This window comes from Pongo pygmaeus, chromosome 17 (assembly GCF_028885625.2).
Source record: "Pongo pygmaeus isolate AG05252 chromosome 17, NHGRI_mPonPyg2-v2.0_pri, whole genome shotgun sequence".
NCBI lineage: Eukaryota > Metazoa > Chordata > Mammalia > Primates > Hominidae > Pongo > Pongo pygmaeus.
Window position 1 is genome coordinate 64701245 of NC_072390.2, and position 23738 is coordinate 64724982.

General features: G+C 45.3%; 1 protein-coding gene across 3 annotated transcripts in view; it reads right to left on the bottom strand.

The window, feature by feature from the left end:
- The window catches only part of MYO5B (myosin VB), a 367801-nt gene that overhangs the window by 50893 nt on the left and 293170 nt on the right, over positions 1 to 23738 (bottom strand). For all 3 annotated transcript variants that reach the window (XM_054460695.2, XM_054460694.2, XM_063653662.1), the window contains exons 22-25: positions 17713 to 17946; positions 3250 to 3334; positions 1821 to 1969; positions 642 to 761 (exon numbers count right to left, since the gene is read on the bottom strand). In XM_054460695.2, the coding sequence (XP_054316670.2) occupies positions 642 to 761; positions 1821 to 1969; positions 3250 to 3334; positions 17713 to 17946 (588 nt within the window). The remainder of the gene's footprint in view (positions 1 to 641; positions 762 to 1820; positions 1970 to 3249; positions 3335 to 17712; positions 17947 to 23738) is intronic.

Consider the following 23738-nt stretch of genomic DNA (forward strand, 5'->3'; position numbering starts at 1 on the left):
GTGTGCACGCACACACACGCACACACGTGCCTGTGATTTTTTTTTTCAAATGCCAGAGGAAAAATTGTATCTTTTGTACCTTTGACAAAATTACACACAGACCACACACACCACTGTGTGATATATTTAGCGACCAACTAAGAGGCTATTACCAACAAAGATACAGTCACCCAGCATACTTTCATTCCAAATATTTTTTGTTGTTCTGAGTTTTATCCAGCTTCTAAGTGAGGGGGCAATTTTCTTGTTTATTTACTGATATTACCATATACACTATGATATTAAGTGGGGATAAGTTGTATCTATTTTAATGACTTAGCTGTTCCTTCTTAAACCACCTATTTCACCTCTCTGCATCAGTTTCTTGGTTTTTCAAGAGGAATCAGAGATCCACCTTCTTCTTTCCTTTCTGGATAGGGCGTAAGGTGAACAATAATGTATTGCTTTGCACAGTAAGTGTTAACTCCAGAGAACTGTCTCTAAATCCACTGTAGTCCAAGTGATCCTGCTCTTGAGAATTAGCCCCTGGGCACTCTGGTCACCATCAGCAGAAGAGTAAATTTCTCTTGGACAGTTCCACACAGAAAAAAACACACACTCCCTCTGGAGGAGGACAGTACCCAAGAGCCTGCATCACTCACCTCCACCTGCTGGAGGGCATCCTCAGTGTCTCCGATCTCAGATGTGGAGATGGAGGGGTAATTGGAGTCAGATTCTAAGCTACTTTGGTTTGATGGGTTCCGCCTATGACCTGGAGTTTGCTGTTCAACAAGAAAAATGTGATAGCTCATTAGGAACTAATGTTCATGAGAATTTACCTCTCATGGTGGCAGGCCCTAGAGTTATCTTTCTGTCTAATTTGTCAACAAGAATAGGTATCATTGCTTCTTGGAATGATGGCTAAATAGAGCTAGTCCTATGAAACATTTCACCTACAGTTCTTACTGTAGTCATCCACTTTTCATCTCTTAATGAAATGCAAATTCCTAACACTTGGGTCAATTTCTCCGAGAGGTCCTGGAAAAACCTTTCACTCCCAGTCTTGCTTTTGAAATGCACAAAGGCAGTCACATTACCCACTTCTCCCTTGAAAGGAATGTTCCACACCTGCCCAGAATGGCCCCTCCCTTCAACCTGCACTCCCCAAATTTTATGAAAATAGTAGCATATTAAAAATAGTTTACCATTTATACTGTTCATTTAAAAATACTTTTTTTTTCTTGCATCTGATTTGGCTGTCAGTGTGAAAACTGAGCTTGGTAGGACAATTTTAGACTTCTCTGGATGTTCCTATTCAGCTTTTCTTCCTGGCTTCTATGCAATTAACTTACTCCATCTTGTTTGAATACTCATTTCTGGAGGAAATGTTTACATGGGGTAAAAAAGAATGACAGACCCTAAAATATCATAAAATTGTCTCTATGTATACTGCATCTCATCAGATTAGGAGACACAATCAGGCCCTTGTGGGCTCTCTGCCACACACACACTAATGAAGCTGAGAACTCCCGCACCCCATTACTGTCTCAACACAGGAATGCTCCCATAACAGGAAACAGGAAAGATAACACACTTGGGTGGAATGTTCCTTCAACTCATAACTGAGATCTTCATGACCCCAAAGTTGGAAAAGGAGCTGTCAGCAGGAATGAATCACCCAGCCCAGCTACTTTTGCCTCTCTGCAGTAATGGCAAGTGCTGCACATATGACACATGGACTGAGCATCACATATCAGAAAGCAGTGCCTAAGATCACGGGGTCAGAAGCTGGACAGGAGCCGGGGACCTGTGCCATGGCACAGCAGAAGCACCCCCCTTGCCTTTATGATGGTCATCTCATCCCGAAGGTTGTCATATCTCTGCTCCAACTGTGAATATTCCTTCACAAGGTTCTGGTACCGGGATCGCTCCTCCTCCAGTTCTCTCTTCATGAGGAGATTTTCCTTCACAGAGTTCTGGGCAAATTCATCTGGAAAGCAACATGATAAGCTGCAGTTTTTCTGGATGGATTCCCTCACATGTATTGACTCATGCTTTCTGATTAATCTCTTGTTAAGAGGCTGCCCATGATGAGCTCATCAGAGGTTCTTGATGAATCTATTATGCTCCTCACCTACTGCAGAGCAAAGGTGAGTCTCATTACTCTGGCTTAGTCTTCAGAGAGGGAGAGAAAGACCCTGCTCTCAGGGAATGGGGAGAGAGAAGTTGGCAGCGTAGGTGAGAATTCCCTCAGTTGATGCCCCAGCCTCTCTTCTGCCAACTGTCACAGCAACTGCTGGCAGCATTCCTGGAAGAATGAAGGCTTATTCCACACTCCTTTCCTAGTCCTGATCTTTCAGTTCTTAGGAGTGCAGGGAGATTAAAGGCGACTGGGGTAAAAGGAAGGAAGGCAAACAGAGAAGGATGGGCTACTCCCCTGCCAAAACTTATTCACATTGACAGAAAAGTGTTTTAAAAGGACATTTAAAAACAGTTCACATTTTCAAAAAGATTGATATTGGGTGGGACTGTGAGGTCATGTGGTTCCATCCTCTTGTGACATGAATGAGGAACCTGAGTATGGGAGAAGGGGATTTGCTCAAAATCACAGTGAGTTGGAGTAGAAACTGGGGTCTGTGGACTCTCCCTGCTCCTCCACAGCCGAGTGGCACATGAGGACTGATGGCAGCCCAGGAGCTGGTGGGCACTTGAGAGAGGCTGACCTGGGATTTGATTCAAGACCCTTTCTTCAGTAAACATTAACAGATGACCCACTGGGTAGAAGAAACCATAACAAGTGGATGGACACGAAAGACAAATGTGCAACCCAGCGATGGTGACAGCTCCTGAGTGCTCGCTGCATGTCATGCACCCTCCTAAGCACTTCACGTGCAGCCTCTTCCTCATTCCTCCCATGAGCCCCCTGATGTCTGGACCTTTATGTCCATGTAGTAGAGGAACAAACTGAAAGCCTATTCAAGGCCATACAGAAGCACACAGCAGAATCATGCTTCCAGTGCGGGCCTCCCTGACTCCAAGTCTCATGTACTATGTTGCCCATTATACGTGTCTCACCTCTTTAGACTCTTGAGGCCAAATATCCTAGCGGGATCTTAAAGGTCATTATTCTTTCTTCATCTTCCTCTATTAAAATCCTTTCCCCACTGTAGCCTCTAGTCTAACTGCACGCTTGCTAGGAGTCTTTGGGGGAAGTCAGTGAGGAAAAGAGATTAAAACCCCCAAATAAAACTCAAGTGCTTCGGTACTTACCTTTAGACTGGCACAGGATTTGGTTGTTGAGCTGTTCTTTCTCATCTTTCAAGAGAGCATTTTCTTGCTCCAGGTCTGCAACTCGCTGGAAGAGAGCAACAGGGGGAAAATGTCTCATGATGCTGGGAAGAGGAGAGGCTCCTTTTGTGGGATTTGAATTTTAACTGGATATGTGTAAATGCTCTTTTTGTTTAAGAAAACTGATTTGGTTAAAGCTTCTTTTGTTTTCAAGGAAAAATTGTGTACTGAAAGAAAAATCCCATTAAAACAAGACAGATGAGCTCAGCACTATTTATGGTCATCTAATGTCCATAAACACGTCATGAAAAGTCTATCACAAGCTCACATGCCTTGTTGAGGAACTTGCAAAGATAACAGGCCTGTAGAGAGCTGAAGGCCTGTGGATCATGACCAAGTCAGCATTCCACTGAGGCTATATGATCCAACAGCAAACTGTTTATCATGAATGCAGGATGTGGGCAAACTCACATCTGCACCTGCCACCAGAAGGTTTGCTGAGTGCAATCAGTCCCTGGCACCATGCTTCTTGAGGTTATCTACTGGCACATCTGGACTACTGTTCAGAGAATGCAGTTGTGCAAGCCTGCACCAAGTCAAGCTGCTGACTGACAACCACCCCCTTCTCCCTATCTCTTTTACTCAATAAATACGAAGGGAGCTAAAAGCTTAGGGCCCTTGTTTACTGGAAGCAAGGAGCCCCCGACCCCTTCTTCCAAATATACTCTTTTGTCTTTGTCTTTATTCCCGCATTCATCCCCTTTTGTTCAGTCCAACAGGGATTGGGTCCACGTCAGCTTTCATGTTTTTGTATTTGTTTGCCTGTCTTACTAAATTTTGAGCTCTCAAATCTGGTCTTAGGAAGGCCAAAAGCTCACAATGAACAAATGATCTCTGGTCTTCATCCCACTTGCTTTACCTGTCTTATTGGACCAGTACAGTTCAAATTCTGGAAAAGAGATGATGTGCTATTGACATTCAACTGTCTAATCTAGTGTTGGACTTCTGATGATGTTGACAAAACCAAAATAAGGTGACTATTACCAGAAAAAAAAGGTATAAAAGAAAAAATACTAATTAAAGAAAAATTGTAGTCTACTCAAAGAGGAGTAAGAATTAAAAGTGCGAAGAGGCCAGGTGCGGTGGCTCACGCCTGTAATCCCAGCACTTTGGGAGGCCGAGGCAGGCGGATCATGAGGTCAAGAGATCGAGACCATCCTGGCTAACACGGTGAACCCTCATCTCTACTAAAAATACAAAAAATTAGCCAGGCGTGGTGGCGGGTGCCTGTAGTACCAGCTACTCGGGAGGCTGAGGCAGGAGAATGGCGTGAACCCGGGAGGCGGAGCTTGCAGTGAGCCGAGATCGTGCCACTGTAGTCCAGCCTGGGAGACGGTGAGACTCCGTCTCAAAAAAAAAAAAGTGTGAAGAAAGTTTTTAAAAAATGTTTTCGCTATTTATTATTAGAGCAACTATTTGTATGGGTTTTTAAAAAGTAACAATTCAGCTGTGTTCTAAGAGAATTTGAAATCATTAGTTGGTATAGAGGAGGATGGGAAAGGGTCTTTTACAACATGGGGGCTAAATTGCAATTGATTCACCTTTGTGCTTGGATCCCCTAGAGATTCATTCTGCAGGAGGCTGTCAAGTAATTTTCCCTACTAAAATCACATCCCTGCCTTTGTGACATGGATGAGGACATAGTTGAGCATTGCAAAAAACAGGCAGGGAGAGAATGAGGAACACATGCCAGTGCCCCCTCAAAATTCAGGCCTCCACACCTGAGATCTCCCTTCCCCCATGGCTGGCTGATCCATCACCATTCCCCACAGAATAATCTCTTGTGATCACATCCTAAGTGTGGTATATGGCAAAGACAACAAGTTTCACAGCCACACAGATCATGGGCTCTATAAACCTGTTTCCCCCTCTATAAAATGGAAACCTGGCCAGGTACGGTGGCTCACGCCTGCAATCCCAGCACTTTGGGAGACTGAGGTGGGCAGATCACGAGGTCAGGAGATCGAGATGATCCTGGCCAATATGCTGACACCTCGTCTCTACTAAAAATACAAAAATTAGTTGGGCGTGGTGGTGTGTGCCTGTAATCCCAGCTACTTGGGAGGCCGAAGCAGGATAATCGCTTGAACCAGGGAGTCGGAGGTTGCAGTGAGCTGAGATCGTGCCACAGCACTCCAGCCTGGCAACAGATCAAGACCTCATCTCAAAAAAAAAAAAAAAAAAAAGGAAACCCACTTCACAGAGTTTCTCATCATTCAATGAGATGACGCATGTGAAGTACCAAGCAGAAGTCACTGCATAGAGCAGTTGATCAATATATGTGGATGGTTCTACATTACTCTTACTGGGCATGAAATGGAAATACACACTTTAAAACCATTCCACCACTTACCAAAAATTTAAACAATATCTACTCTTTACAAATTATTCCAAAAATTAGAAGGAACACTTCCCAATTCCATTCTGTGAGGCCAGTGTTACTCTGATACCAAAACCAAAGAAATCACAAAAAACCAAACTACAGCCCAGTATCTCTTATGAACATAGATTCAAAAATCCTCAACTAAATACTAGCAAGTGGTTATGATAAAAACACTCAAACTACAAATAGAAGTGAACATCCTCAACCTGATAAAAATTCCATAGCTCATACCACACTTTATGGTGAAAGACTGAATGCATTTCCCCTAAGATCAGGAAGACAAGGGTGTCTGCTCTTGCCACTTCTGTTCAGCATTGTACTGAAGGTTCTAGCCAGGGCAATAGGCAAGAAAGATATAAGCATCCAGAATGAATGCTATCTGCAGATGACACAATGTTGTATACAGAAAATCCTAAGAAATTCACTTAAAAACTATTAGAATAAATGAGTTCAGGTTGTAGGGTCCAATTTCAATATACAAAACTCAATTGTATTTCTACATATTTGCAATGAACAATCTGAAAAATAAATTAAGAAAACTGTTCCACTATAATGGCATAAAATACTTAGGAATAAATTTAACAAGAGAAGTATAAAATTCATACTCGGTAAATGAAAAAGCATTATTGAAAGAAATTAAAGATCTTAATAAATGGAAAGACATCTTGAGATAATGGATCAAAACACTTTTTAAGATGGCAACACTCCTCAAATTCATCTACAGATTCAATATAATCCTTATGAAGATCCTGCATGGCTTCTTTGCAGAAATTCATGAGCTGTTCCTTAAATTCGTATATAATATCTAGGGATCCAGAATACCCAAAGGATCTTGAAGAAGATGAACAAAGCTGGAATAATCACACTTCTAAATTTTAAAACTTAGTAGAAGATAAACTAATAAAGACAGCGTGATACTGGCATAAAGACAGACATACTGATCAATGAAACAGAATTGACTTTCACACTGACAGTCAATTGATTTTTGACAACCGTGCCAAAACAATTCAATGAGGAAAAGAATAGTCTTTTAATCAAAGGTGCTGGGACAGATGGATATCTACATGGAAAAAAATGAAGCTGGACCACTACCTCATAATATACAAAAATTAACTCAAAATGCATTAAAGACTTAAATGTAAGGGCTAAAACTATAAAACTCTCAGAAGAAAACACGGCAACAAATCTTTGTGACCTTTGGATTAGGCAGTGTTTTCTTAAATACAATGCCAAAAGCACAAGCAACCAAATTAAAAATAAATTGAACTTCATTAAAATTTAAAGTTTTTATGCTTCAAACCATCAAGAAAGTGAAAGGGCAACCCACAGAATGGGAAAAAAATATTTTAAAATCATCTATCTGATACATCAGCAGTCTCCAAACTTTTTGGCACCAGAGATCAGTTTGATGCAAGACAATTTTTCCACGGACCAGGGTGAGGGGGGAATGGTTTCAGCATGATTCAAGCACTTTATTATATACTTTATTTCTATTATTATTACATTGTAATATACAATTAAATCATCATACAACTCACCATAATGTAGAATCAGTGGGAGCCCTGAACTTGTTTTCCTGCAACTAGATAGTCCCATCTGGGGGTGATGGGAGACAGTGACAGATCATCAGGCATTAGAGTCTTAAAAGGAAGTGTCGCATGTGCAGTTCACAGTAAGGTTTGTGCTCCTGTGAGAATCTAATGCCACTGCTGATTTGACAGGAGGCAGAGCTCAGGCAGTAATTCGAGCAATGGGGAGCGGCTGTAAATACAGATGAAGCCTTGCTCACGTGCCCACCACTCACCTCCTGCTGTGTGGCCTGGTTCCTGGACCACTACTGGTCCGTGGCCTGGGGGTTGGAGAGTCCTGTGATACATGACTCATAGCATGAATATATAAAAATCACTTGCAACTCAACAATAAAAAGACAACCCAATTTTAAAAACGGGCAAAGAACTGAAATAGACATTTCTCCAAATAAGATATACAAATGGCCAATAAACACAGAAAAGACACTCAATATCTTATTAGGGAAATACAAATCAAAGCCACACTGAGATACCAGTTCACACTCACTAGGATGGCTATAATAAAGACAAACAATAACAAGTGTTGGTGAGAATATGAAGAAATCAGAACCCTCATATGCTGCTGGTGGGAATATAAAATGGTGCAGCAGCTCTGGAAAACACTCTGGCAATTCCTTGAAAGGTTTAACATAGAGTTGCCATGTGACCCAGCAATGCTACTCCTAGGCATATACCCAAGATAAATGAAAACCTTGTCCACACAAAAACTTGTATGCTGACTGACACAAAGAACAACCTCACCCTTTCTAGCTTAAGTCACAGGATGCAGTCATCTTCCAGAGAACTCGTCTCAACCTGTGTAGAAAGAGTCTCAAAAATGACCTCCTCAGGACAGCACCACAACACATAATGACTAGCAAGTGTGCAATGGCAGAGGGACTAATTGATGACTAGTGGGACTGCAATCTAGGAGATGACCACGTGGAGCAGAGGAGAAATGACCATACAGACCCCTGAGTACCCACCTGCACCCCCATCAGAGAGGCACCTTTCAAACTCTTCTAGACTTTATGGCATTAAAACCAAGAGAAGTGGCCCTAGGGATATGGACTAAACCAGCAGAAGCCTGCATGAAGTTTGAATTTCAACTGGTTACAATGCTTAAATGCCATCTTTCCTTCCTCTCCTGGCTTTAAATTAAGCTCAAGGCACCAAGAGGTGAGTTAATAAGGGAGCAGCTGCCCCACCCTCGGCATCACGTAGAAAGGGACAGGAAAAAATGGCAACACACTGGGGCTAAGGATTGAGGTCACTGGCTCTCCCCACCCCAGGAACTCAGAAGGCAGCGACTCTCACTTAAAGGTGCCTCAGCCACTCTGGGGAGCTGCTGATGGGTCTGTAGTGGCCTTACATTAGGTTTGTCCTTTAAGACCTCATATAGAAAAGTAGGATACACAATATAATACTATTAGGGCTTGCAAAAAGATCCAAGCACTTTGTTAACACCCTTTTTTTTGAGACAAGGTCTCACCCTGTTACCCAAGCTGGAGTGCTGTGGTGAGATCTCGGTTCACTGCAGCCTCGACCTCCCCGGGCTCTGGTGATCCTCCCACCTCAGCCTCCTGAGTAGCTAGGACTACAGGTGCCTACCAACATGCCCAGCTAATTTTTGTATTTTTAGTATAGATGGGGTTTTGCCATGTTGGCCAGGCTGGTCTTGAACTCTTGGGCTCAAGTGATTTGCCTGCCTTGGCCTCCCAAAGTAGTTGGGTTTACAGATATGAGCCACCAGCACCTGACCAACACTCTTAACAGTCTAGAACTCCTTCAAATTTAAGGAGTTTTTCAATCTTTCTTTCCCTTCAATTCGAGCAGACTCAATTTGTCTCATCCGTTTATCTGTGGATGGGCTTCCATGAGTTACAAGAAGGAGGCTCTCACAAGCATGTTTTCAAAAGTCGTCCAGGTAATTCTGAGGCTCTAGAGGTTGAGAGCTGCTGGTCTTATGTCTTTATATCCAGCAGAACTCCTTACCCCACAAGTAAATGATAAGCATAGTCAGGGACTCTCGGTATGGAGAGCCAGGCAAAGGGTCTGGCTTTCTGCCCCACAGGAGGTCAAATCAGATAAAGCTGATAAAAATATACATGCATCAAACTAATTATACCAAGTTATTATTCTTTGGCAATTTATTTTGCCAAAGAATAACATTTATTGCCTATAATATTTATTGCCTATAATAATTAATGCAACAGATGTTGTATGTCTTCAGAGGCTAAAATGTGACCTGGTGTTGAGGGCAAGGTACAGAAGAAAAAGCACCAACCGAGAGTGACGATGTTTTATCCGTAGAGGCACCCACTCACCAAGCCTAGTTCTGGCCCCTAGTATGACACAGGGCAAGGCTGTTACTCATCCATCACACATTTCCTGATACACCTCTGTACCAGGAGCCTTGCCAGGGCTGGGGGATATCAAATGAGATAGATCGACTCATGGTAGTTGATATGGTTTGGATGTTCATTTCCTCCAAATCTCGTGTTGAAATGTGATTCCTAGTGTTGGAGGTGGGGCCTGGTGGGAGGTGACTGGGTCATGGGGGTGGATCCCTCATGAATGCTGTAGCACCATCCCCTTGGTGAACTCATTCCTCACTGAGTTCACAATAGAAGGTGTAGGTGGCATACACGCTGCTAACCATGGCACTCCCAGACTGTAGTCTTGGCTCAGGTTTTAGATCATAGGTTGTTGCAATGAAGTCTTAAGTGCAATGAATGTTCTTAAGTGGCATTCATAGGACTGGAGATTTCAGGACCCACTTGGTGATGATGTCATGCATTCTGTGCTGGTCAGATGGCATGTTCCATTTCAGAGGGATATTGACTGTGTGTAGGATGCTCAAAGGATGGCGAGGGGTCTTGGTCTTCTCAGGTGACTTATTGCTCTGTGAGCCATCTAGATATTAGAAGGATGTTAAGGGGAAGCAACGTTTTCATTGTCCTAGAGTGAACTCAGTGAGGGATGAGTTGTCACTGAGTTCACATGAGATCTGGTTGTTTAAAAACATGTGGCACCTCCCCACTCTCTCTTGCTCCCACTCTCACCATGTGATGCCTGCTCCCCTTTCACCTTTTGCCATGACTGGAAGCTCCCTGAGGCCCTCATCAGGACAGATGCCAGCACTACACTTCCTGTACAGACTATAGAACTGTGAGTCAATTAGACATTCTTTACTTATAAATTATGCACCCACAGGTGTTTGTTTTTGTTTTTTGAGATGGAGTCTCCCTCTGTCACCCAGACTGGAGTGCAGTGGCGCGATCTCGGCTCACAGCAACCTCTGCCTCCCGGGTTCAAGCAGTTCTCCTGCCTCAGCCTCCTGAGTAGCTGCGATTACAGGTGTGCACCACCATGCCCAGCTAATTTTTTTGTTGTTGTATTTTTAGTAGCGACATGTTTCATCATATTGGCCAGGCTAGTCTGGAACTCCTGACCTTGTGATCCACCCACCTCGGCCTGGGATTACAGGCGTGAGCCACCGCACCCAGCCCAGGTGTTTCTTTATAGTAACGCAAGAACAGTCTAATATAGTAGTTGCCCTCAGAGAGTGTCCAGCCTGGCAGGGATGAGGGACAGGTGCATACATAGTAATGATATCAATAAGGGTTGTAGCAGCTTCCTATAAAGCAAAGTTTTTCAGCCTTAACACTGTCAACATTCTGGGCTGGATAATTCTTTCTTGGGGGAGTAGGGGACTCTCCCGTGCATTACTGGGTGTTCAGCAGCATCCCTGGCTTCTACCCACTAGATGCCAATACAACACACCCTCCTCCCATCTTCAATTTGTGAAAACCAGAATGTCTCCAGGCACTGCCATATGTCCCCTAATGGCAAAATCACCCCGACTGAGAATCACTACAATAAGATGATTTAGAAGGAAAAGAAGGTAGCCTCAGGGTCCATGAAGGCTTCACAAGAGGTGGGGGTCATCTGGATTAGGCCTGCAAGTGGGATGTCTCAAGCAGCTGAGGGCCATTCTAGGTGGAAAGAACAAGTGCCTAAAGGTCTGGAAGGAGGAAGGGCACGGGTTTGGGAATGTGAAGAGTTCTACGTTGCCAAAACGTGTGGTTGCGGCAGGGGCACTGAGAAAAGTTAAGGCTGGGTAGGTAGAGGGAAGGAGAATCAGCTTGTGAATGGCTTCTCTTCCTTTGTCCTCAGGAAACACCGAACTCCTTTTATTCTCCTAACTCGACCTGGGTGGGCCCAGCTCCTCTCCCCAGCCTCTTCCTGCCCTCCAGGATATGCCTGAATGTTTCACTGTTCCTTCTGCTAGGGCTCTGTCGTTCCCATTCTTTACCGGTTACTTTCTTCTCATTATTAGCTCTTGACCAGCACTCTCCTGGGAAACATTCCTGTACCACACGGGGTGGTGGGGTTGCCCCCATGCTCAGTGTCCTGCTCTGACAGGGCCTGCACATCCCTTCAGAGCCTGTGGGACAGCAGTGCTTCCTCATACATCTGCCTGCTCAGCCTGGACCAGAGTCCTCAACATGGACCAAGGGATTATATCACCAGACTGTCACATCCTCAAAACCCAGGCCACCGCCAGCACCTGAAAGCTTATCAAATGAATAGAAGGGCCCTGCAGACCAAGTTAAGCAGCTTGCATTCCCTCAGTCACAAATAAGGGCTCCCTTTAAAATTATTATTTTTTTTAAATAAATGTGTTCATAGTTGACTAAAATATCTAGAATACATGGGCTTGTTTAATCAAATAATTCAACTTAGGAAGCATATACAATGTAGGAAAAACACTCTTCAAATGCATCTAATTTGCTATTACTGGAGGTAGTTCACTCAATGACTTCAGGAGCACCTTTAAATTAGGTTGGCAAATTATCAGAATAGATTTCACTTTTCTAGACATACAAATAAAATCAAACTGAAAACAACCCAACAGGAGAAACCACATGGTATGTACTTCTACAAAATAAAGCCTAGGGTGGGGCAATGAAGCATGATCTATGTCACAGTTAGGAAGGCAGGGGTCTTGCCCCATCCTGCCAGGAACAAGGCCATACCCTCTGAATCAGTCAACTACTGGTAGGTTTTACAGCAGGCTGTGAAGTAACCAGACCTTACCATGGAGCAAAACTTTGCTTCCCCTTAACATCCTCCTAATATCTAGATGGCTCACAGAGCAGTAGGTCACCTGAGAAGACCAAGACCCCTCGCCATCCTTTGAGCATCCTACACACAGTCAGTATCACTCTGAAATGGAACATGCCATCTGACCAGCACAGAGTGCATGACATCATCACCAAGTGCGTCCTGAAATCTCCAGTCCTATGACTGCCACCTAAGAACACATGATTTCATTGCAACAACCTATGATCTAAAACCTGAGCCAAGACTACAGTCTGGGAGTGCCATGGTTAACACAGCATGTATGCCACCTACACCTCCTATTGTTTTGAGGCTCGTTTCTTCCCTCTGTCTCCCTCTTTGATTCATGAATGCAGGTCTCTGACTTGGCTTTATTATTCTAAGCCATACATTAAAGTGGCATCAGGGGGATTTGCTTTTCTTGCTTGCCTAAACAATTTTGGAGGTAGGCCCATATTCCTGATCTTTCATGAACATCAGGAAAGGACCAATCCCACACTCAGCTCCACACCCCAGGTGGGTGAGAGAATGCTTCCTTGATCATATTTCCCCAGGTACCAGCCAACCCCAGTCTTCCCAGCCAGCTAACACAGCTGTTGGCAGACACAGCAGGTAACAAACTTCTGCAGCCAAATGGCCCCCACTTTGTGGTTGTCAGGGCTGCAGGGTGCAGCGGGAGATGCTTTAACAACATAAAACAGGTGGCTGCATCCCCTGAGCATGATAAATAACACCTTAGGTTTCAGGACTCATTCAACACCATTCAGCAGCTCCTTTTTTTGGACTGGGGGGAGTGGTTAGTCTTAAATCTTGCAAGCAATATTACTCACTGTTTCTTCTAAAAGCTTATTTGGGACAGCTTATCAGAATCAACACTGGAGGAAAATCCTGTATCTATGAGACTAATACAGTACCTATATTAAGTTAAGTAAATGCCCCAGCAACATGCTAAAGAACTGTCTTTACTAGTTTGTCTTTGGGGATACAAATGTAGCTAGGGGCTTTGTCTTATTTTTTTCAAGTGGGATATTAGTACTGTAAGAAGACCCAGCGCAAGGTTTCTAATAGCAAACACGGGAAAACTGGTTGGACAATGCCAATCAGAAGAGATTCCTCTGCCATCTGTCCTTGATGCTGTGCAGTTACCACATTTACAGGCATGGCCCTAGGTAGGGACAACACCTTTAATTCTCCAAAATCTTAAAGTATTTGACCATTTTCTGAGAATGTTCTTCTAAGTAAGCATAGTATGAATTTGTTTTTTAAAGTAGTTATTAAAGCAAAAGTTGAAAATCAACTTCCCTTGGATAGTAAGACAACTTTGAAACAATGGCTAAAATATCTTCAAAATGGTCCTGCAGATGTGTTTTAATTCTTCTCTCACCCCTAAGCTCACAGAAGCTGAAGTGCCTAGGACAGAGTTGCTCATCTCTCTGGAGGTTTCATGGGTCAAGGCTGCCCTTGAAGTCAGAAGATCCTTCCTGACCTGGCTGCACTGTGCTCCTGCTGTTTGCCTCCTCACTTACTCCACCTGAGCCCAGTGAGCACCTCCTTGGTCCTCACACCCACCCAGCCTACTCCTACCCCAAGGCCCGTGCAAGTGTGCCACACCTGTAACCTGTTATCCCCAAATCGCCTTGGCTTATCTTCTCCCCTTACTCAGATGTCTTCCCAAAAAGACCTTCTGTGGCCATCAAAAGTGAAACTATACCCCTCAGGCCCCCACAGGTCGCCCTCCATCCCCTTTACTCTGCTTCATTGTTGTTTGTAGCCCTTGGGGGGTAATTCACGTTAGATTCCTGTCTGTACTTTCTTCCCCCATCCCCACACATTTAAGCTCCTTAAAAATGAGAAGGGTTTTTTCAAACACCATTCACCTTTTGCCCCAGTGTGTAGAACAGGGTCTAACACATACAGGCATTCAAACACCTGCTGAATGAAGGACCATGAGCTTCTGTGCTTTCTGCAGCAAGACAACGTCCTTCCAGGGATGGGTCAGGGTCCCCTTCCTAATAATCCTCAGCCTCCACATGAACCATGAGTCCTGGTGCTGCTGAAAGCACAACCCCCTCTTGGCTGGTCAAAGTAGCTCTGCTCCACACCTTCGGGGAGAAGGCTCAACACGCTCTGCTATGAGAGCCCCCATTCCCCAAGCCAGATCTCTCTACCTCTATTTGGAGAAATCAAAATCTTTATAACTTGAACTACCCAAGGCAATCAACTAGTGGCTAGTGGTTCTATGACTGATGTCTTGATACAATGCACAATTCAGCCCCACTAGTCCGAATGCTCAGTGCCTGGAGGCCTGCTAGTCATCTCTCACAAGGACCAGGGATCCCCTCTGAGAGCCAGGCACCTGGCTGTGGGTGGTTCCTCCTCACCCACCACAGCCCTGCACCAAGCTAAGCCTTGCTCTGGCCCCACTGAGCAGCCTTCAGAGAAGATTCTGAATAATGAGCTGTCACCTCTGTGCCTAGGGCAAACCTGAGGGCCACCTCTCTTTCACCAAACAGAGTAGCCATGCAAAACAGCACAGCTGTACAAAAGCAGCCGGCATAGGGATCGCTGAAGCTTTCAAAAAGACCAAAATGTACACAATGCACAGGCTAAAAGGGAAGGAGGTTAAGGGCCTGCGTGTGGACTACCCCGTGGAGGCGCCAAAACAACAGATACCTTTAGTAGAAAAGGATGTCATCTAACTTATGCGACAGAGCTGCTCTGGACTCTGTGGACACAGAGATGAATTCCTGCCCTCAGGGAGACTTGGCCTCCCACAGGCCAAGGCAGGGCAGCCACGTGGCCCACCAATTAATATCGTCAGAGATGGCAAGCCCAGAGTTTTCCAGCATAGCAGTTCCAATATGACACTCGCTGCCTTTGCTGATGGAAATATCAAACTCATTAAACATCTACTAGTGGTTGGCCCCCTCACTGTGCTTGGTTGGTCTCATCAATCTCGCTCAATGCAGAGCAGGCCCCTGCTCAAGCCCTGGAGGAAACCGATTGTCTGATTACTCAGCATTTATTGAGATTGACACAGTGCCTTTGATAAATATTATACCCTGAGGAGGCACAGAAAACAAAACAAAAAAAGCCAGCCAGCTCATCTACCTACCTCCAACCACCACAACAAAAAGATTCTGAAGCTTCTAAAGAATGTTTGCTTCCGCTTTTTCTTTTCCAGGAAAGAGGTGGACATGCCACTTCATGAGTCATCTCCTGTTGGTTTCTGAGTGTTTCTAAGTTGGAATTTGCTTACATTTGGGGTAGGGAAGGGGCTTTTGCACTACTCTGCTCCTAGCAATCCCCTCCTTGCAGCGTCCTTAATTTTTTGTTACCAATTCCAAGCTCTAATTTTCTTTAAGACCTAGGTCAGCATATTATTGCTAGGGAAGAGTAGCAACATTTCTTAAGGAGAGGAGGAGGAAGTCTGCTTCTCTGTTTTGCTCCTCCAATGAAGATTTTCATATTATAAACTCTTCTGCACTCCCTTTGATGGAGACTTGGGTTTTTAGAGTGCTGAAGTCCCCAAGTTGTAGCATTTAGCAGCAAGCAGGGATGCGGGGCTGGGGAGCTGATGAGTCAAGTGCTATCTGTTGGGGCAGAGACAGGTGAGACCTGATTTTGTGGATCTGCTGGGTAAACAGACTTTGCAGGTGTCTGATCTGACTGGGACACACATGCAGGGAATGTTTTCTCTCCCGGGGTCACTAGTCTCAGGAGTCTCCAGTTCTATTCTTGATCCTTTCTGGCTTTGGACCTCACCTTCTGGTTTTTATTCATGTAGGAAGGTCACCATTCCATTCATCTGCTCCCAAGGGTAGACAAACAGCAAGTGTGGAATTCCATGATTTGTAGGTTACAAGGCTTGTAGCCACATTTAACAGGAGCTTCCAAGCACCATGTGCTTTCTCCCAAAGAATGAATCCACTTCATGCCTCATGGTGGGCAGGCTGGCAGGTGACTTATCTGGGCAGAGGGTCTTGTGGTACCTCAAAGCAACACATCAGGACGGTGGCCTTTTATGGGAAGACCACGTCTTACTTTCTTCTTCCCTTAATCTCCACACCTGGACCTCACCTCTGGCCCCTGGAGATCCCTGGGGTCTGGGTGAAGGCAGGAGCTGATGGTGCTGAGGCCCGAGGTGGGCAGAAGATCTATGCAAGCCCAGCACCGGCCGGCACTGTAGGCTCTGTAACCTCCACGGATGTCTGTGTGTTCCTCAGCTGCATATGAGGGCTCAGGCCAGGAAAAGGCAGTGGGAAATAGAAGACAGAAGGACTCCCACGTAGGGCCAAGGGCCTCTGCTCCTTCCAGAAGCCAAACACAATCTCATGGTGGCGGCCAGGTGCAAGTCCAGAAGGGGCCTTGGAGATGATCTGAACCAACTTTTATAAATATACACACAGATGAGGGAACTAAGGCCAGTGAGGCTTTCTGCACATGCTTGGGAATGGCAGAGTGGGGATGGGAATCTGGGGACTCCAAGGTCTACTGCAGGGCCCTTCCTGCAGCAGCATCCAGCCTGCCCCAATTTTGAAGTTGTTACTCCAACACCCTGAACACTGGATCTCTCCCTCTTAGATCCCCATCCACTGTGACTCCCCATTGATGGACAAACACTGAAAAAGTGGGCAACATGCTATTTTCCTCGTGGCTTGTAGAGATGGTGGTCGGGGGTGGGGGGGCGGTGGTGGGAGGCAGAACAGCAATGACCCAAGTCTGTGAGGGGCTCTCCAGGGGCCCTTGGGACTTCCCTGGCTGGAACGGTTGCCTGATGCTCAGGTTTGGGGCAAAGCTCAGGAAGTTCTATTTCATGGGGTAAGAAATAAGCCCACCAGGGTGGGTGTGACAGGCTGAGACTTTAAGTGTTCAAAGGTGAGGCACCTCCACCAAAGCACAGTGCTGCGTCATGGGCAGGGGTGCCCAGAGGCTGCCCTCCCCTGCAGGCAGCATCAAGATCAGCCCCAGCCTCTGTCACAGCTTTCTTGCCAACAAGGATGTGGACCACAGAGCCAGCCCTGGGCCTAACTCGAGACCATAAAAACAATGCTCACAGGCAGACACCATGTGCCCCTCCCAGGGGATGCCATAGTGTCCAGCTAACAGCAGAAGCACAGTCATGCTTGTGTGGGTTTCCCCAAAGCATGCCACTTTCTGTCTAGACACAGATGAATGGTCAGTCTGTGCACATGACCCCAAGACCATGGCAATTTTACCACTTGAAGCAGCAGTGCTCTCTGAGGGGTGGCTCCGTGTGCCCACCCACTCTGCTTGCCAGCGCCTGCCCCTCTGGCCTGAGCATACCTTCCTCAGCTCATCCTTCTCCCTGCTGTGGGTGTCCTCCAAAATCTTGCGCTCCGAGTGGGCCCTCTGCAGCTCTGTGCGCAGGCTCTCCACCTCCTCCTGCAGCCTGAGGCTGGTGTCCTCACCTGGGCTCTGCTGGTAGTGCACCAGCTCCTTCTTCAGCCGCTCTACCTCCATGGTGTATGTTGAGGTGGTCACGGACAACTGCTCTGAAAGTGTCTTGAACTCTTTGTTCTGTGGAGAACAAGGAGAAGGGAGAAGAAGTAAGGGGAGAAAGTGTTATTTTACCAGGAAAAAAGCATGAAGGCAATCAAAAAAGGAACTTCCACGGTAGGATTAAGTCTCACAATCATTGCACACTCAAGTACTTGCCTGGCATCTCCCTAACAAAACACTATTGTGAACTTACAGAAATAGGGGAAAACAAAGAACAGCAACACCGACATTCAAAGAGTTCAAGGAGCTTTCATGAGCTTGTGCAGAGCTGGAAACTGCTTGGTAACAGGTTGCTCTATGTCTGGCTGGGTGGATCCTACACCTTATTTTTAAGTTGCAGAAACAAAGAAGCTGGCTCTCTGGGTTTGCAGCCTTCACTTTTTAGGTTTCTTTGCTCTTTCATACAGAGCCCTCCTGCCTGTGGACTCGCCAGCACAAAGAGCTGCAACCTAATCGCTGGCTCTGAGACAAAGGACCCCTTCAGCATCCCCTCTTCCAAGGAGGCCCTCCATGGGGTCTTGGAATCTCTCTCACCCCTGTCAGCCATGGCTTGCCCCGTAAGACTCTAAGACTCAGGGAACTGATGCCCTGACCCACCCTGCCCACACCATGCTCCTGCAGATGGGATACGCAATCCCAGCCCACTCAGGCAACACACAGGTGTGAAACATCCCCCATGGGCCCAGAGCCCTAAGCAGCTAGTGCTGGTATCAAGTGCTACTGCAAATTATGGGAAGAAATCAGCACCACAAGAGTTGAGGGCATTAGCTAAGAGTGGTCAGTGAGGAAAACAGAGAGAAAGAAATAGGGCTCTCCAAATCATCAAGCAGGCAACAATGGTCATTGATTATTCTTCATTGCTCTGGTCTGTAGGAGCACCAGGCAGAACAGAGCTAGCAGCCAAATCACTGATAAGCTGGAGCATCAGGAATCAACGATTAATTCACATAAGAAATTAAACTTCACAGAAAACAGTGAAGAGCAGCAAAAGAAAAGCCCTTGGACACTGTAAAATGCCACAGATGCTGTGGGGCCTTGTGGTTGTGACCAGTACGGCAATACACAAGCCAGCAGTCCATTTCCTGCACCGACACAACAGAATGAGACATGTTACCCTTTCCCCAGCACTCTGTGGGAACCTTCCAGTTACATCCTGACACACCTTCAAGCCTGGTCTGCCTGCAGCCTTGTTCTAAGGCATCACAAAGAAGAAATCCAATCAAGCAGATTCTATTTGAAAACCCCAATGCATGTCTGTATTATCCACTCCAGTCTGGGTCTCCACTGGAGGCTGAGGGTCTCTGCACAGAGGAGTGGGGCACAGGGAGGGAACACATGCTGGAGTAGCCACCCTCTGACTTCATCTCTGCTCTGGGCTGGATGTGAGGTTTGGCCCAGTTGCTCTCTCTACATGGCACAGCCTGGGTCAGATCACTAGGAGTGGAAGGATAACTAGGCAGGAGGTCTCTAGGTAGAGCTTGTTGGAGGATGAAGAGAGGCACACATGGTAACAGGAGGCACATCCTATTCTGCTATTGACAAAGATGGCACCTCAGGACTCTAATGCAAGGTATGATGTATCCAGGAGGCCCAGCTGCATTGATCTTGATACCGCCTGAGACGTGGCTCAGGGATGTCAGGGAGTTGAGTGGCTGGAGCGGGACAGACCTGTGCTCAGATCCCAGCTCTATCCTTGATCAGCCGTGTACATCTGACCTAATCAACCAACCTTTCTGTGCCCCAGTGTCCTCATGTGTAAAGCAGGAATATAATAGTAACTCCTGCCTCAGAGGGTGGTTATCAAGATTAGGGAGATAAAGTACTTTGCGAGGGGCTCAGTAAACATCAGCTATCTTCCTTGTTCAGGTTCTCTATGGAGAACCCTGGAGAGATGGTGGCTACCCTGGAGAGTTGCCCGAGTCTCTGGCTCTCGGGGGTGTGGGTGGGGAGCTCCTATGTCTTTTCATGGGCATCCAGATATTGTCACTGGGGGCTTGTGGAGGCAGTGCATTTTCTGTTCTGGACATCTGACTTCAGAAGGGCAGGCCCCAGAAGGCTCGTCCTTGCACCTGCAGGTGTCACAGCCATGCAGCCAAGCCTGGCAGAGGGCAGGGCATGGGGTGTCCACTCAGAGACCCCAGAAACCCTCCCTGCCATGTTACTGCCCTGAAGGCCTTCCAGTGGAACAAGATATGGAGGTAGAAGGCAGTGATACTGATGATCCTGACCTTGTGTGGGTCTAGGCTAATGAATGTATCTGTGTCTTAGTTTTTAACAAAAAAAAAGTAAAAAAAAAAATTTTTAACTTAATTTTTAATTTTTCTGGGTACATAGTAGGTGTGTATATGTATGGGGTACATAAAATGTTTTGATAGATATGCACTGTGAAATAAGCACATCATGAAGAATGGGATACCCCAAAAATAAATTTTAAAAATAGAAAAAAGCTTACAGAATAAGGATATCAAGAAATAAAATATTTTTGTAGAGTTGTACATGTTTGTGTTTTAAGCTAAGCCTTATTACAAAGGAGCCAAAAGTTAAAAGTCTTATTTATAAAGTAAAAACATTACAGTACTCCAAGGTTAATTATTGAAGAAAACAATTTTCTAGTAAGCTTAGTGTAGCCTAAGTGTACGGCTTATAAAGTCTACAGGAGTGGACAGTTTATAAAGTCTACAGGAGTGGAAAGTAATGTCCTGGACCTTCACATTCACTCACCCCACACAGCTTCCAGGCCTGCAAGCCCCATTCATGGTAAGTGCCCTATACAGTTGTGCCATCTTTTACACCATATTTTTATTATCCCTTCTCTATGTTTAGATATGTTTAGATACACAAATACTTACCATTGTGTTACACCTGCCTATAATATTCAGTACAGTAACACGCTGTACAGGTTTGTAGCCTAGGAACAATAGGCTATGCCACATAGCCTAGGTGTGTAGCAGGCTACACCATCTAGGTTTGTGTAAGTGAAATCTATGATGTTCACACAACTACAAACTCACCTAACGATGCATTTCTCATAAAGTACCCCTGTCATTAACAGATGCATGACTGTATATGACATATATGCATGATTACATATAACGAATTTAACATATTTACAAAGTGACTACTAAGTATATGGAATCAAATTGATTTAAAAGGCTACTGACTCCATATATTTGTGTCATATTTCTCATATAAAATATATTTAAGGATAACCTTATATTCATAAGTGTCTAAGGAACTTTACTCTCATTATAAATAAATTGTAAGTTAAACTGGCCAACTCTAAATGTGTGCTTGACTAAAGTCAGGCTGGCAGAGAGCCGAGTTCACAGACTACATCATTTTACTGAATGATGTCATACCACAGCCTATCCCAGGGACACTGTAAGAAATGGTCTCAAGAACCAGCACTGTATATATCACTGTAGGATATGGTGAAGGATGTGGCTTGTCACGTCACAGATTATGAAAGCCCACAGGAAAAATAAGTCAGCACCATGGACAGCTCCAAATCCTCTTGAACTGCATGTTCTTTTCTATTAAGAACTCTCAAGCCACTCAGTTTTCTTCCTGTTACTGTTTGCATAGAAACTTGGTGCCAAATTTGCATCTTTTCTTTCCAGTTGGGTGTACAAGGCCTTAGGATATGAATGTCGGGTGCTAACCTTACCCTGGTTTTATCTTTCTTTCCTCCCTTACTGACTTCTTGGCAGTGAGGATACTTTTCTAGAAAAAAGCTCCCCAGGGGATTCTAGAGCACGGTCTGGGGATAGGAACCCTACTCTAGCCAGATCATGGTTATCAGGGAATTTTTGAGCTAGATGTTACCTTAGAGATCTCAGGCAAATCCCCTTGGAAGAACTAAAGGCCCAATCATTTCCAAGCTATCAGCTCTGGTTGTGAATACAACTGAGACAGAACCCAGGCCTCTGTCCAGTGGGCACTCTGTCTACTCCCTATGCTGTTCTGACAAATACCTTGGGACACCTTCACCTGTGGTGTCCTTGGTGTTCGCAGATCCTCCCCTTCTGGCTTAGAAACCTTGTGTGACCAGAGGACCACTGCCTAAGTTGTCTCCAGGAATTATAGGAAAAAAAAAAATTCACTTGCAAACAGCTGGCTCCATCTGCTAAGAGATTTCAGTGAAACAAGCCCCTATATAGAGCTCTAATGGAGATTATGTCAATGCTTCCCCTTGGAAGAGAGTGTCAAGCATGTTATTTGACACTGGGTCACACTCCCCACTTTAAATGCCAGCCAGTCCCAAGGACAATGCTATCTGTATGAGCATGAACCCAAACTAAGGCTAAGAGTCTCCCTTGGACTGAGGAGTTCTCCTGACATGTTCCAAGAGTCTCCCAATAGCTAGATATCTTATAGTTTGGTCAGAGGTAGCAGAACATACCCTGAAACCAACCTGCCAAGTTTCAATCCCAGCCATGCTACTTACTAGCTGTTTGACCTCAGTCAGGCTATTTAACTTCTGTGTGCCTCAGTTCCTTCATCCTTAAAATGAGAATAATATTAATATTTATCTCCTAGGGTTCTGGTGGGGATTAAATGAGTTAATATGTGAGAAGAGCAGAGCGTGCCTAATCAGGTAGTGTGGGCAAGGGCACAAGAAAGCAAGAGCTTATCCACTCCTCCCATCTTTTCTGATCACCCTCTACACACAGGGCATCCTGCCCAGGGTAGCTAACACCTGCCACCACTCACAGATGTTTGTCAAGCAGGAAGCTTAAGGCAAAAAGCTTTTTTTATTTTTTTTTTAAATAGGCCATTTAAATCTGCTTTTGATTTTTCAAGCACGTGGATTGTAAAATGCTAGATTTATTTTTATCCTTTCAAGTTAACTTTAGAAATCAGCAATGCCAATGCAGAGCCCCATGGCTGGAAAGCAAGGGCTGGGGGAGCCAGCATGTATACAGGGCTCCCAGCAGGGTGCAGCGGTCAATGCCTACTCATCCCTGAGACTGCACTCTGGCTGGAAGGTTAACTTACAACAATTGACTAAGCAAGTATTTTCTTCTTGTCAACAGCCACAACAGCCACTGCCACCTTGGCATGCTTTGTGCTTGTGTTTTTCAAAGGGCCAGTGCCAGACAGCAGATCTTTTCCTTTGTACTCTTTTCCCTCTGAGTGGATGTGCCCTCCTCCCTGACCTGGTGTATCACAGCAGGCTGACCAGGGGCAGGCACAAGCCCTGTGCCCACCCTGTGCCTGGGCTCTCTGCCTTGCTTCCCCAGTAAGGAGCCAAGCCAAATAAGGCACCCTGTAGAACTAACACAGAGAAACACCCAGTGACAGTCTCTTCTCAGAAAGCCTTGTCTTTTGCAAGAGCAGGGAAACAGAAGCATTCTATTGCTATCTCTGCACTACTTTTGGGCTCTTGTTCAGGGCAGCTGGCTTAGGTGTAAAATGCTTTTTTCCTGCCCTACTAGGTCATGAGAAGCTTTAAAAATGCCCAGTATAGAATAGATACGTTAAATTCCAATGACTTCCAAGGCCATACCAACTCTAAAATTCTCTGTTTCTCCATGCCATACACACTCTTCACGTCCTTTCGTTCCCTAGGAGGCACCCTCTGGGGCACCTCAGAAGCCTGGTTCTGTGGTCACCTCCACAACCTGCATGGACAAAGTAACAGTGGGCCTCCATTCAACTCTGGGAGCCAAAGGCAGCAGTAGGCATGCATGGGAAAGGACTGAAACCCTTCAATAATGTTTGGGGTTAAAAAACCAGCAATGCCCTCATTATGGCTGTTGGATCAGAGCTGGGGTAGGATCCTGGTCCCAGCACTTTCTATTTCTGTG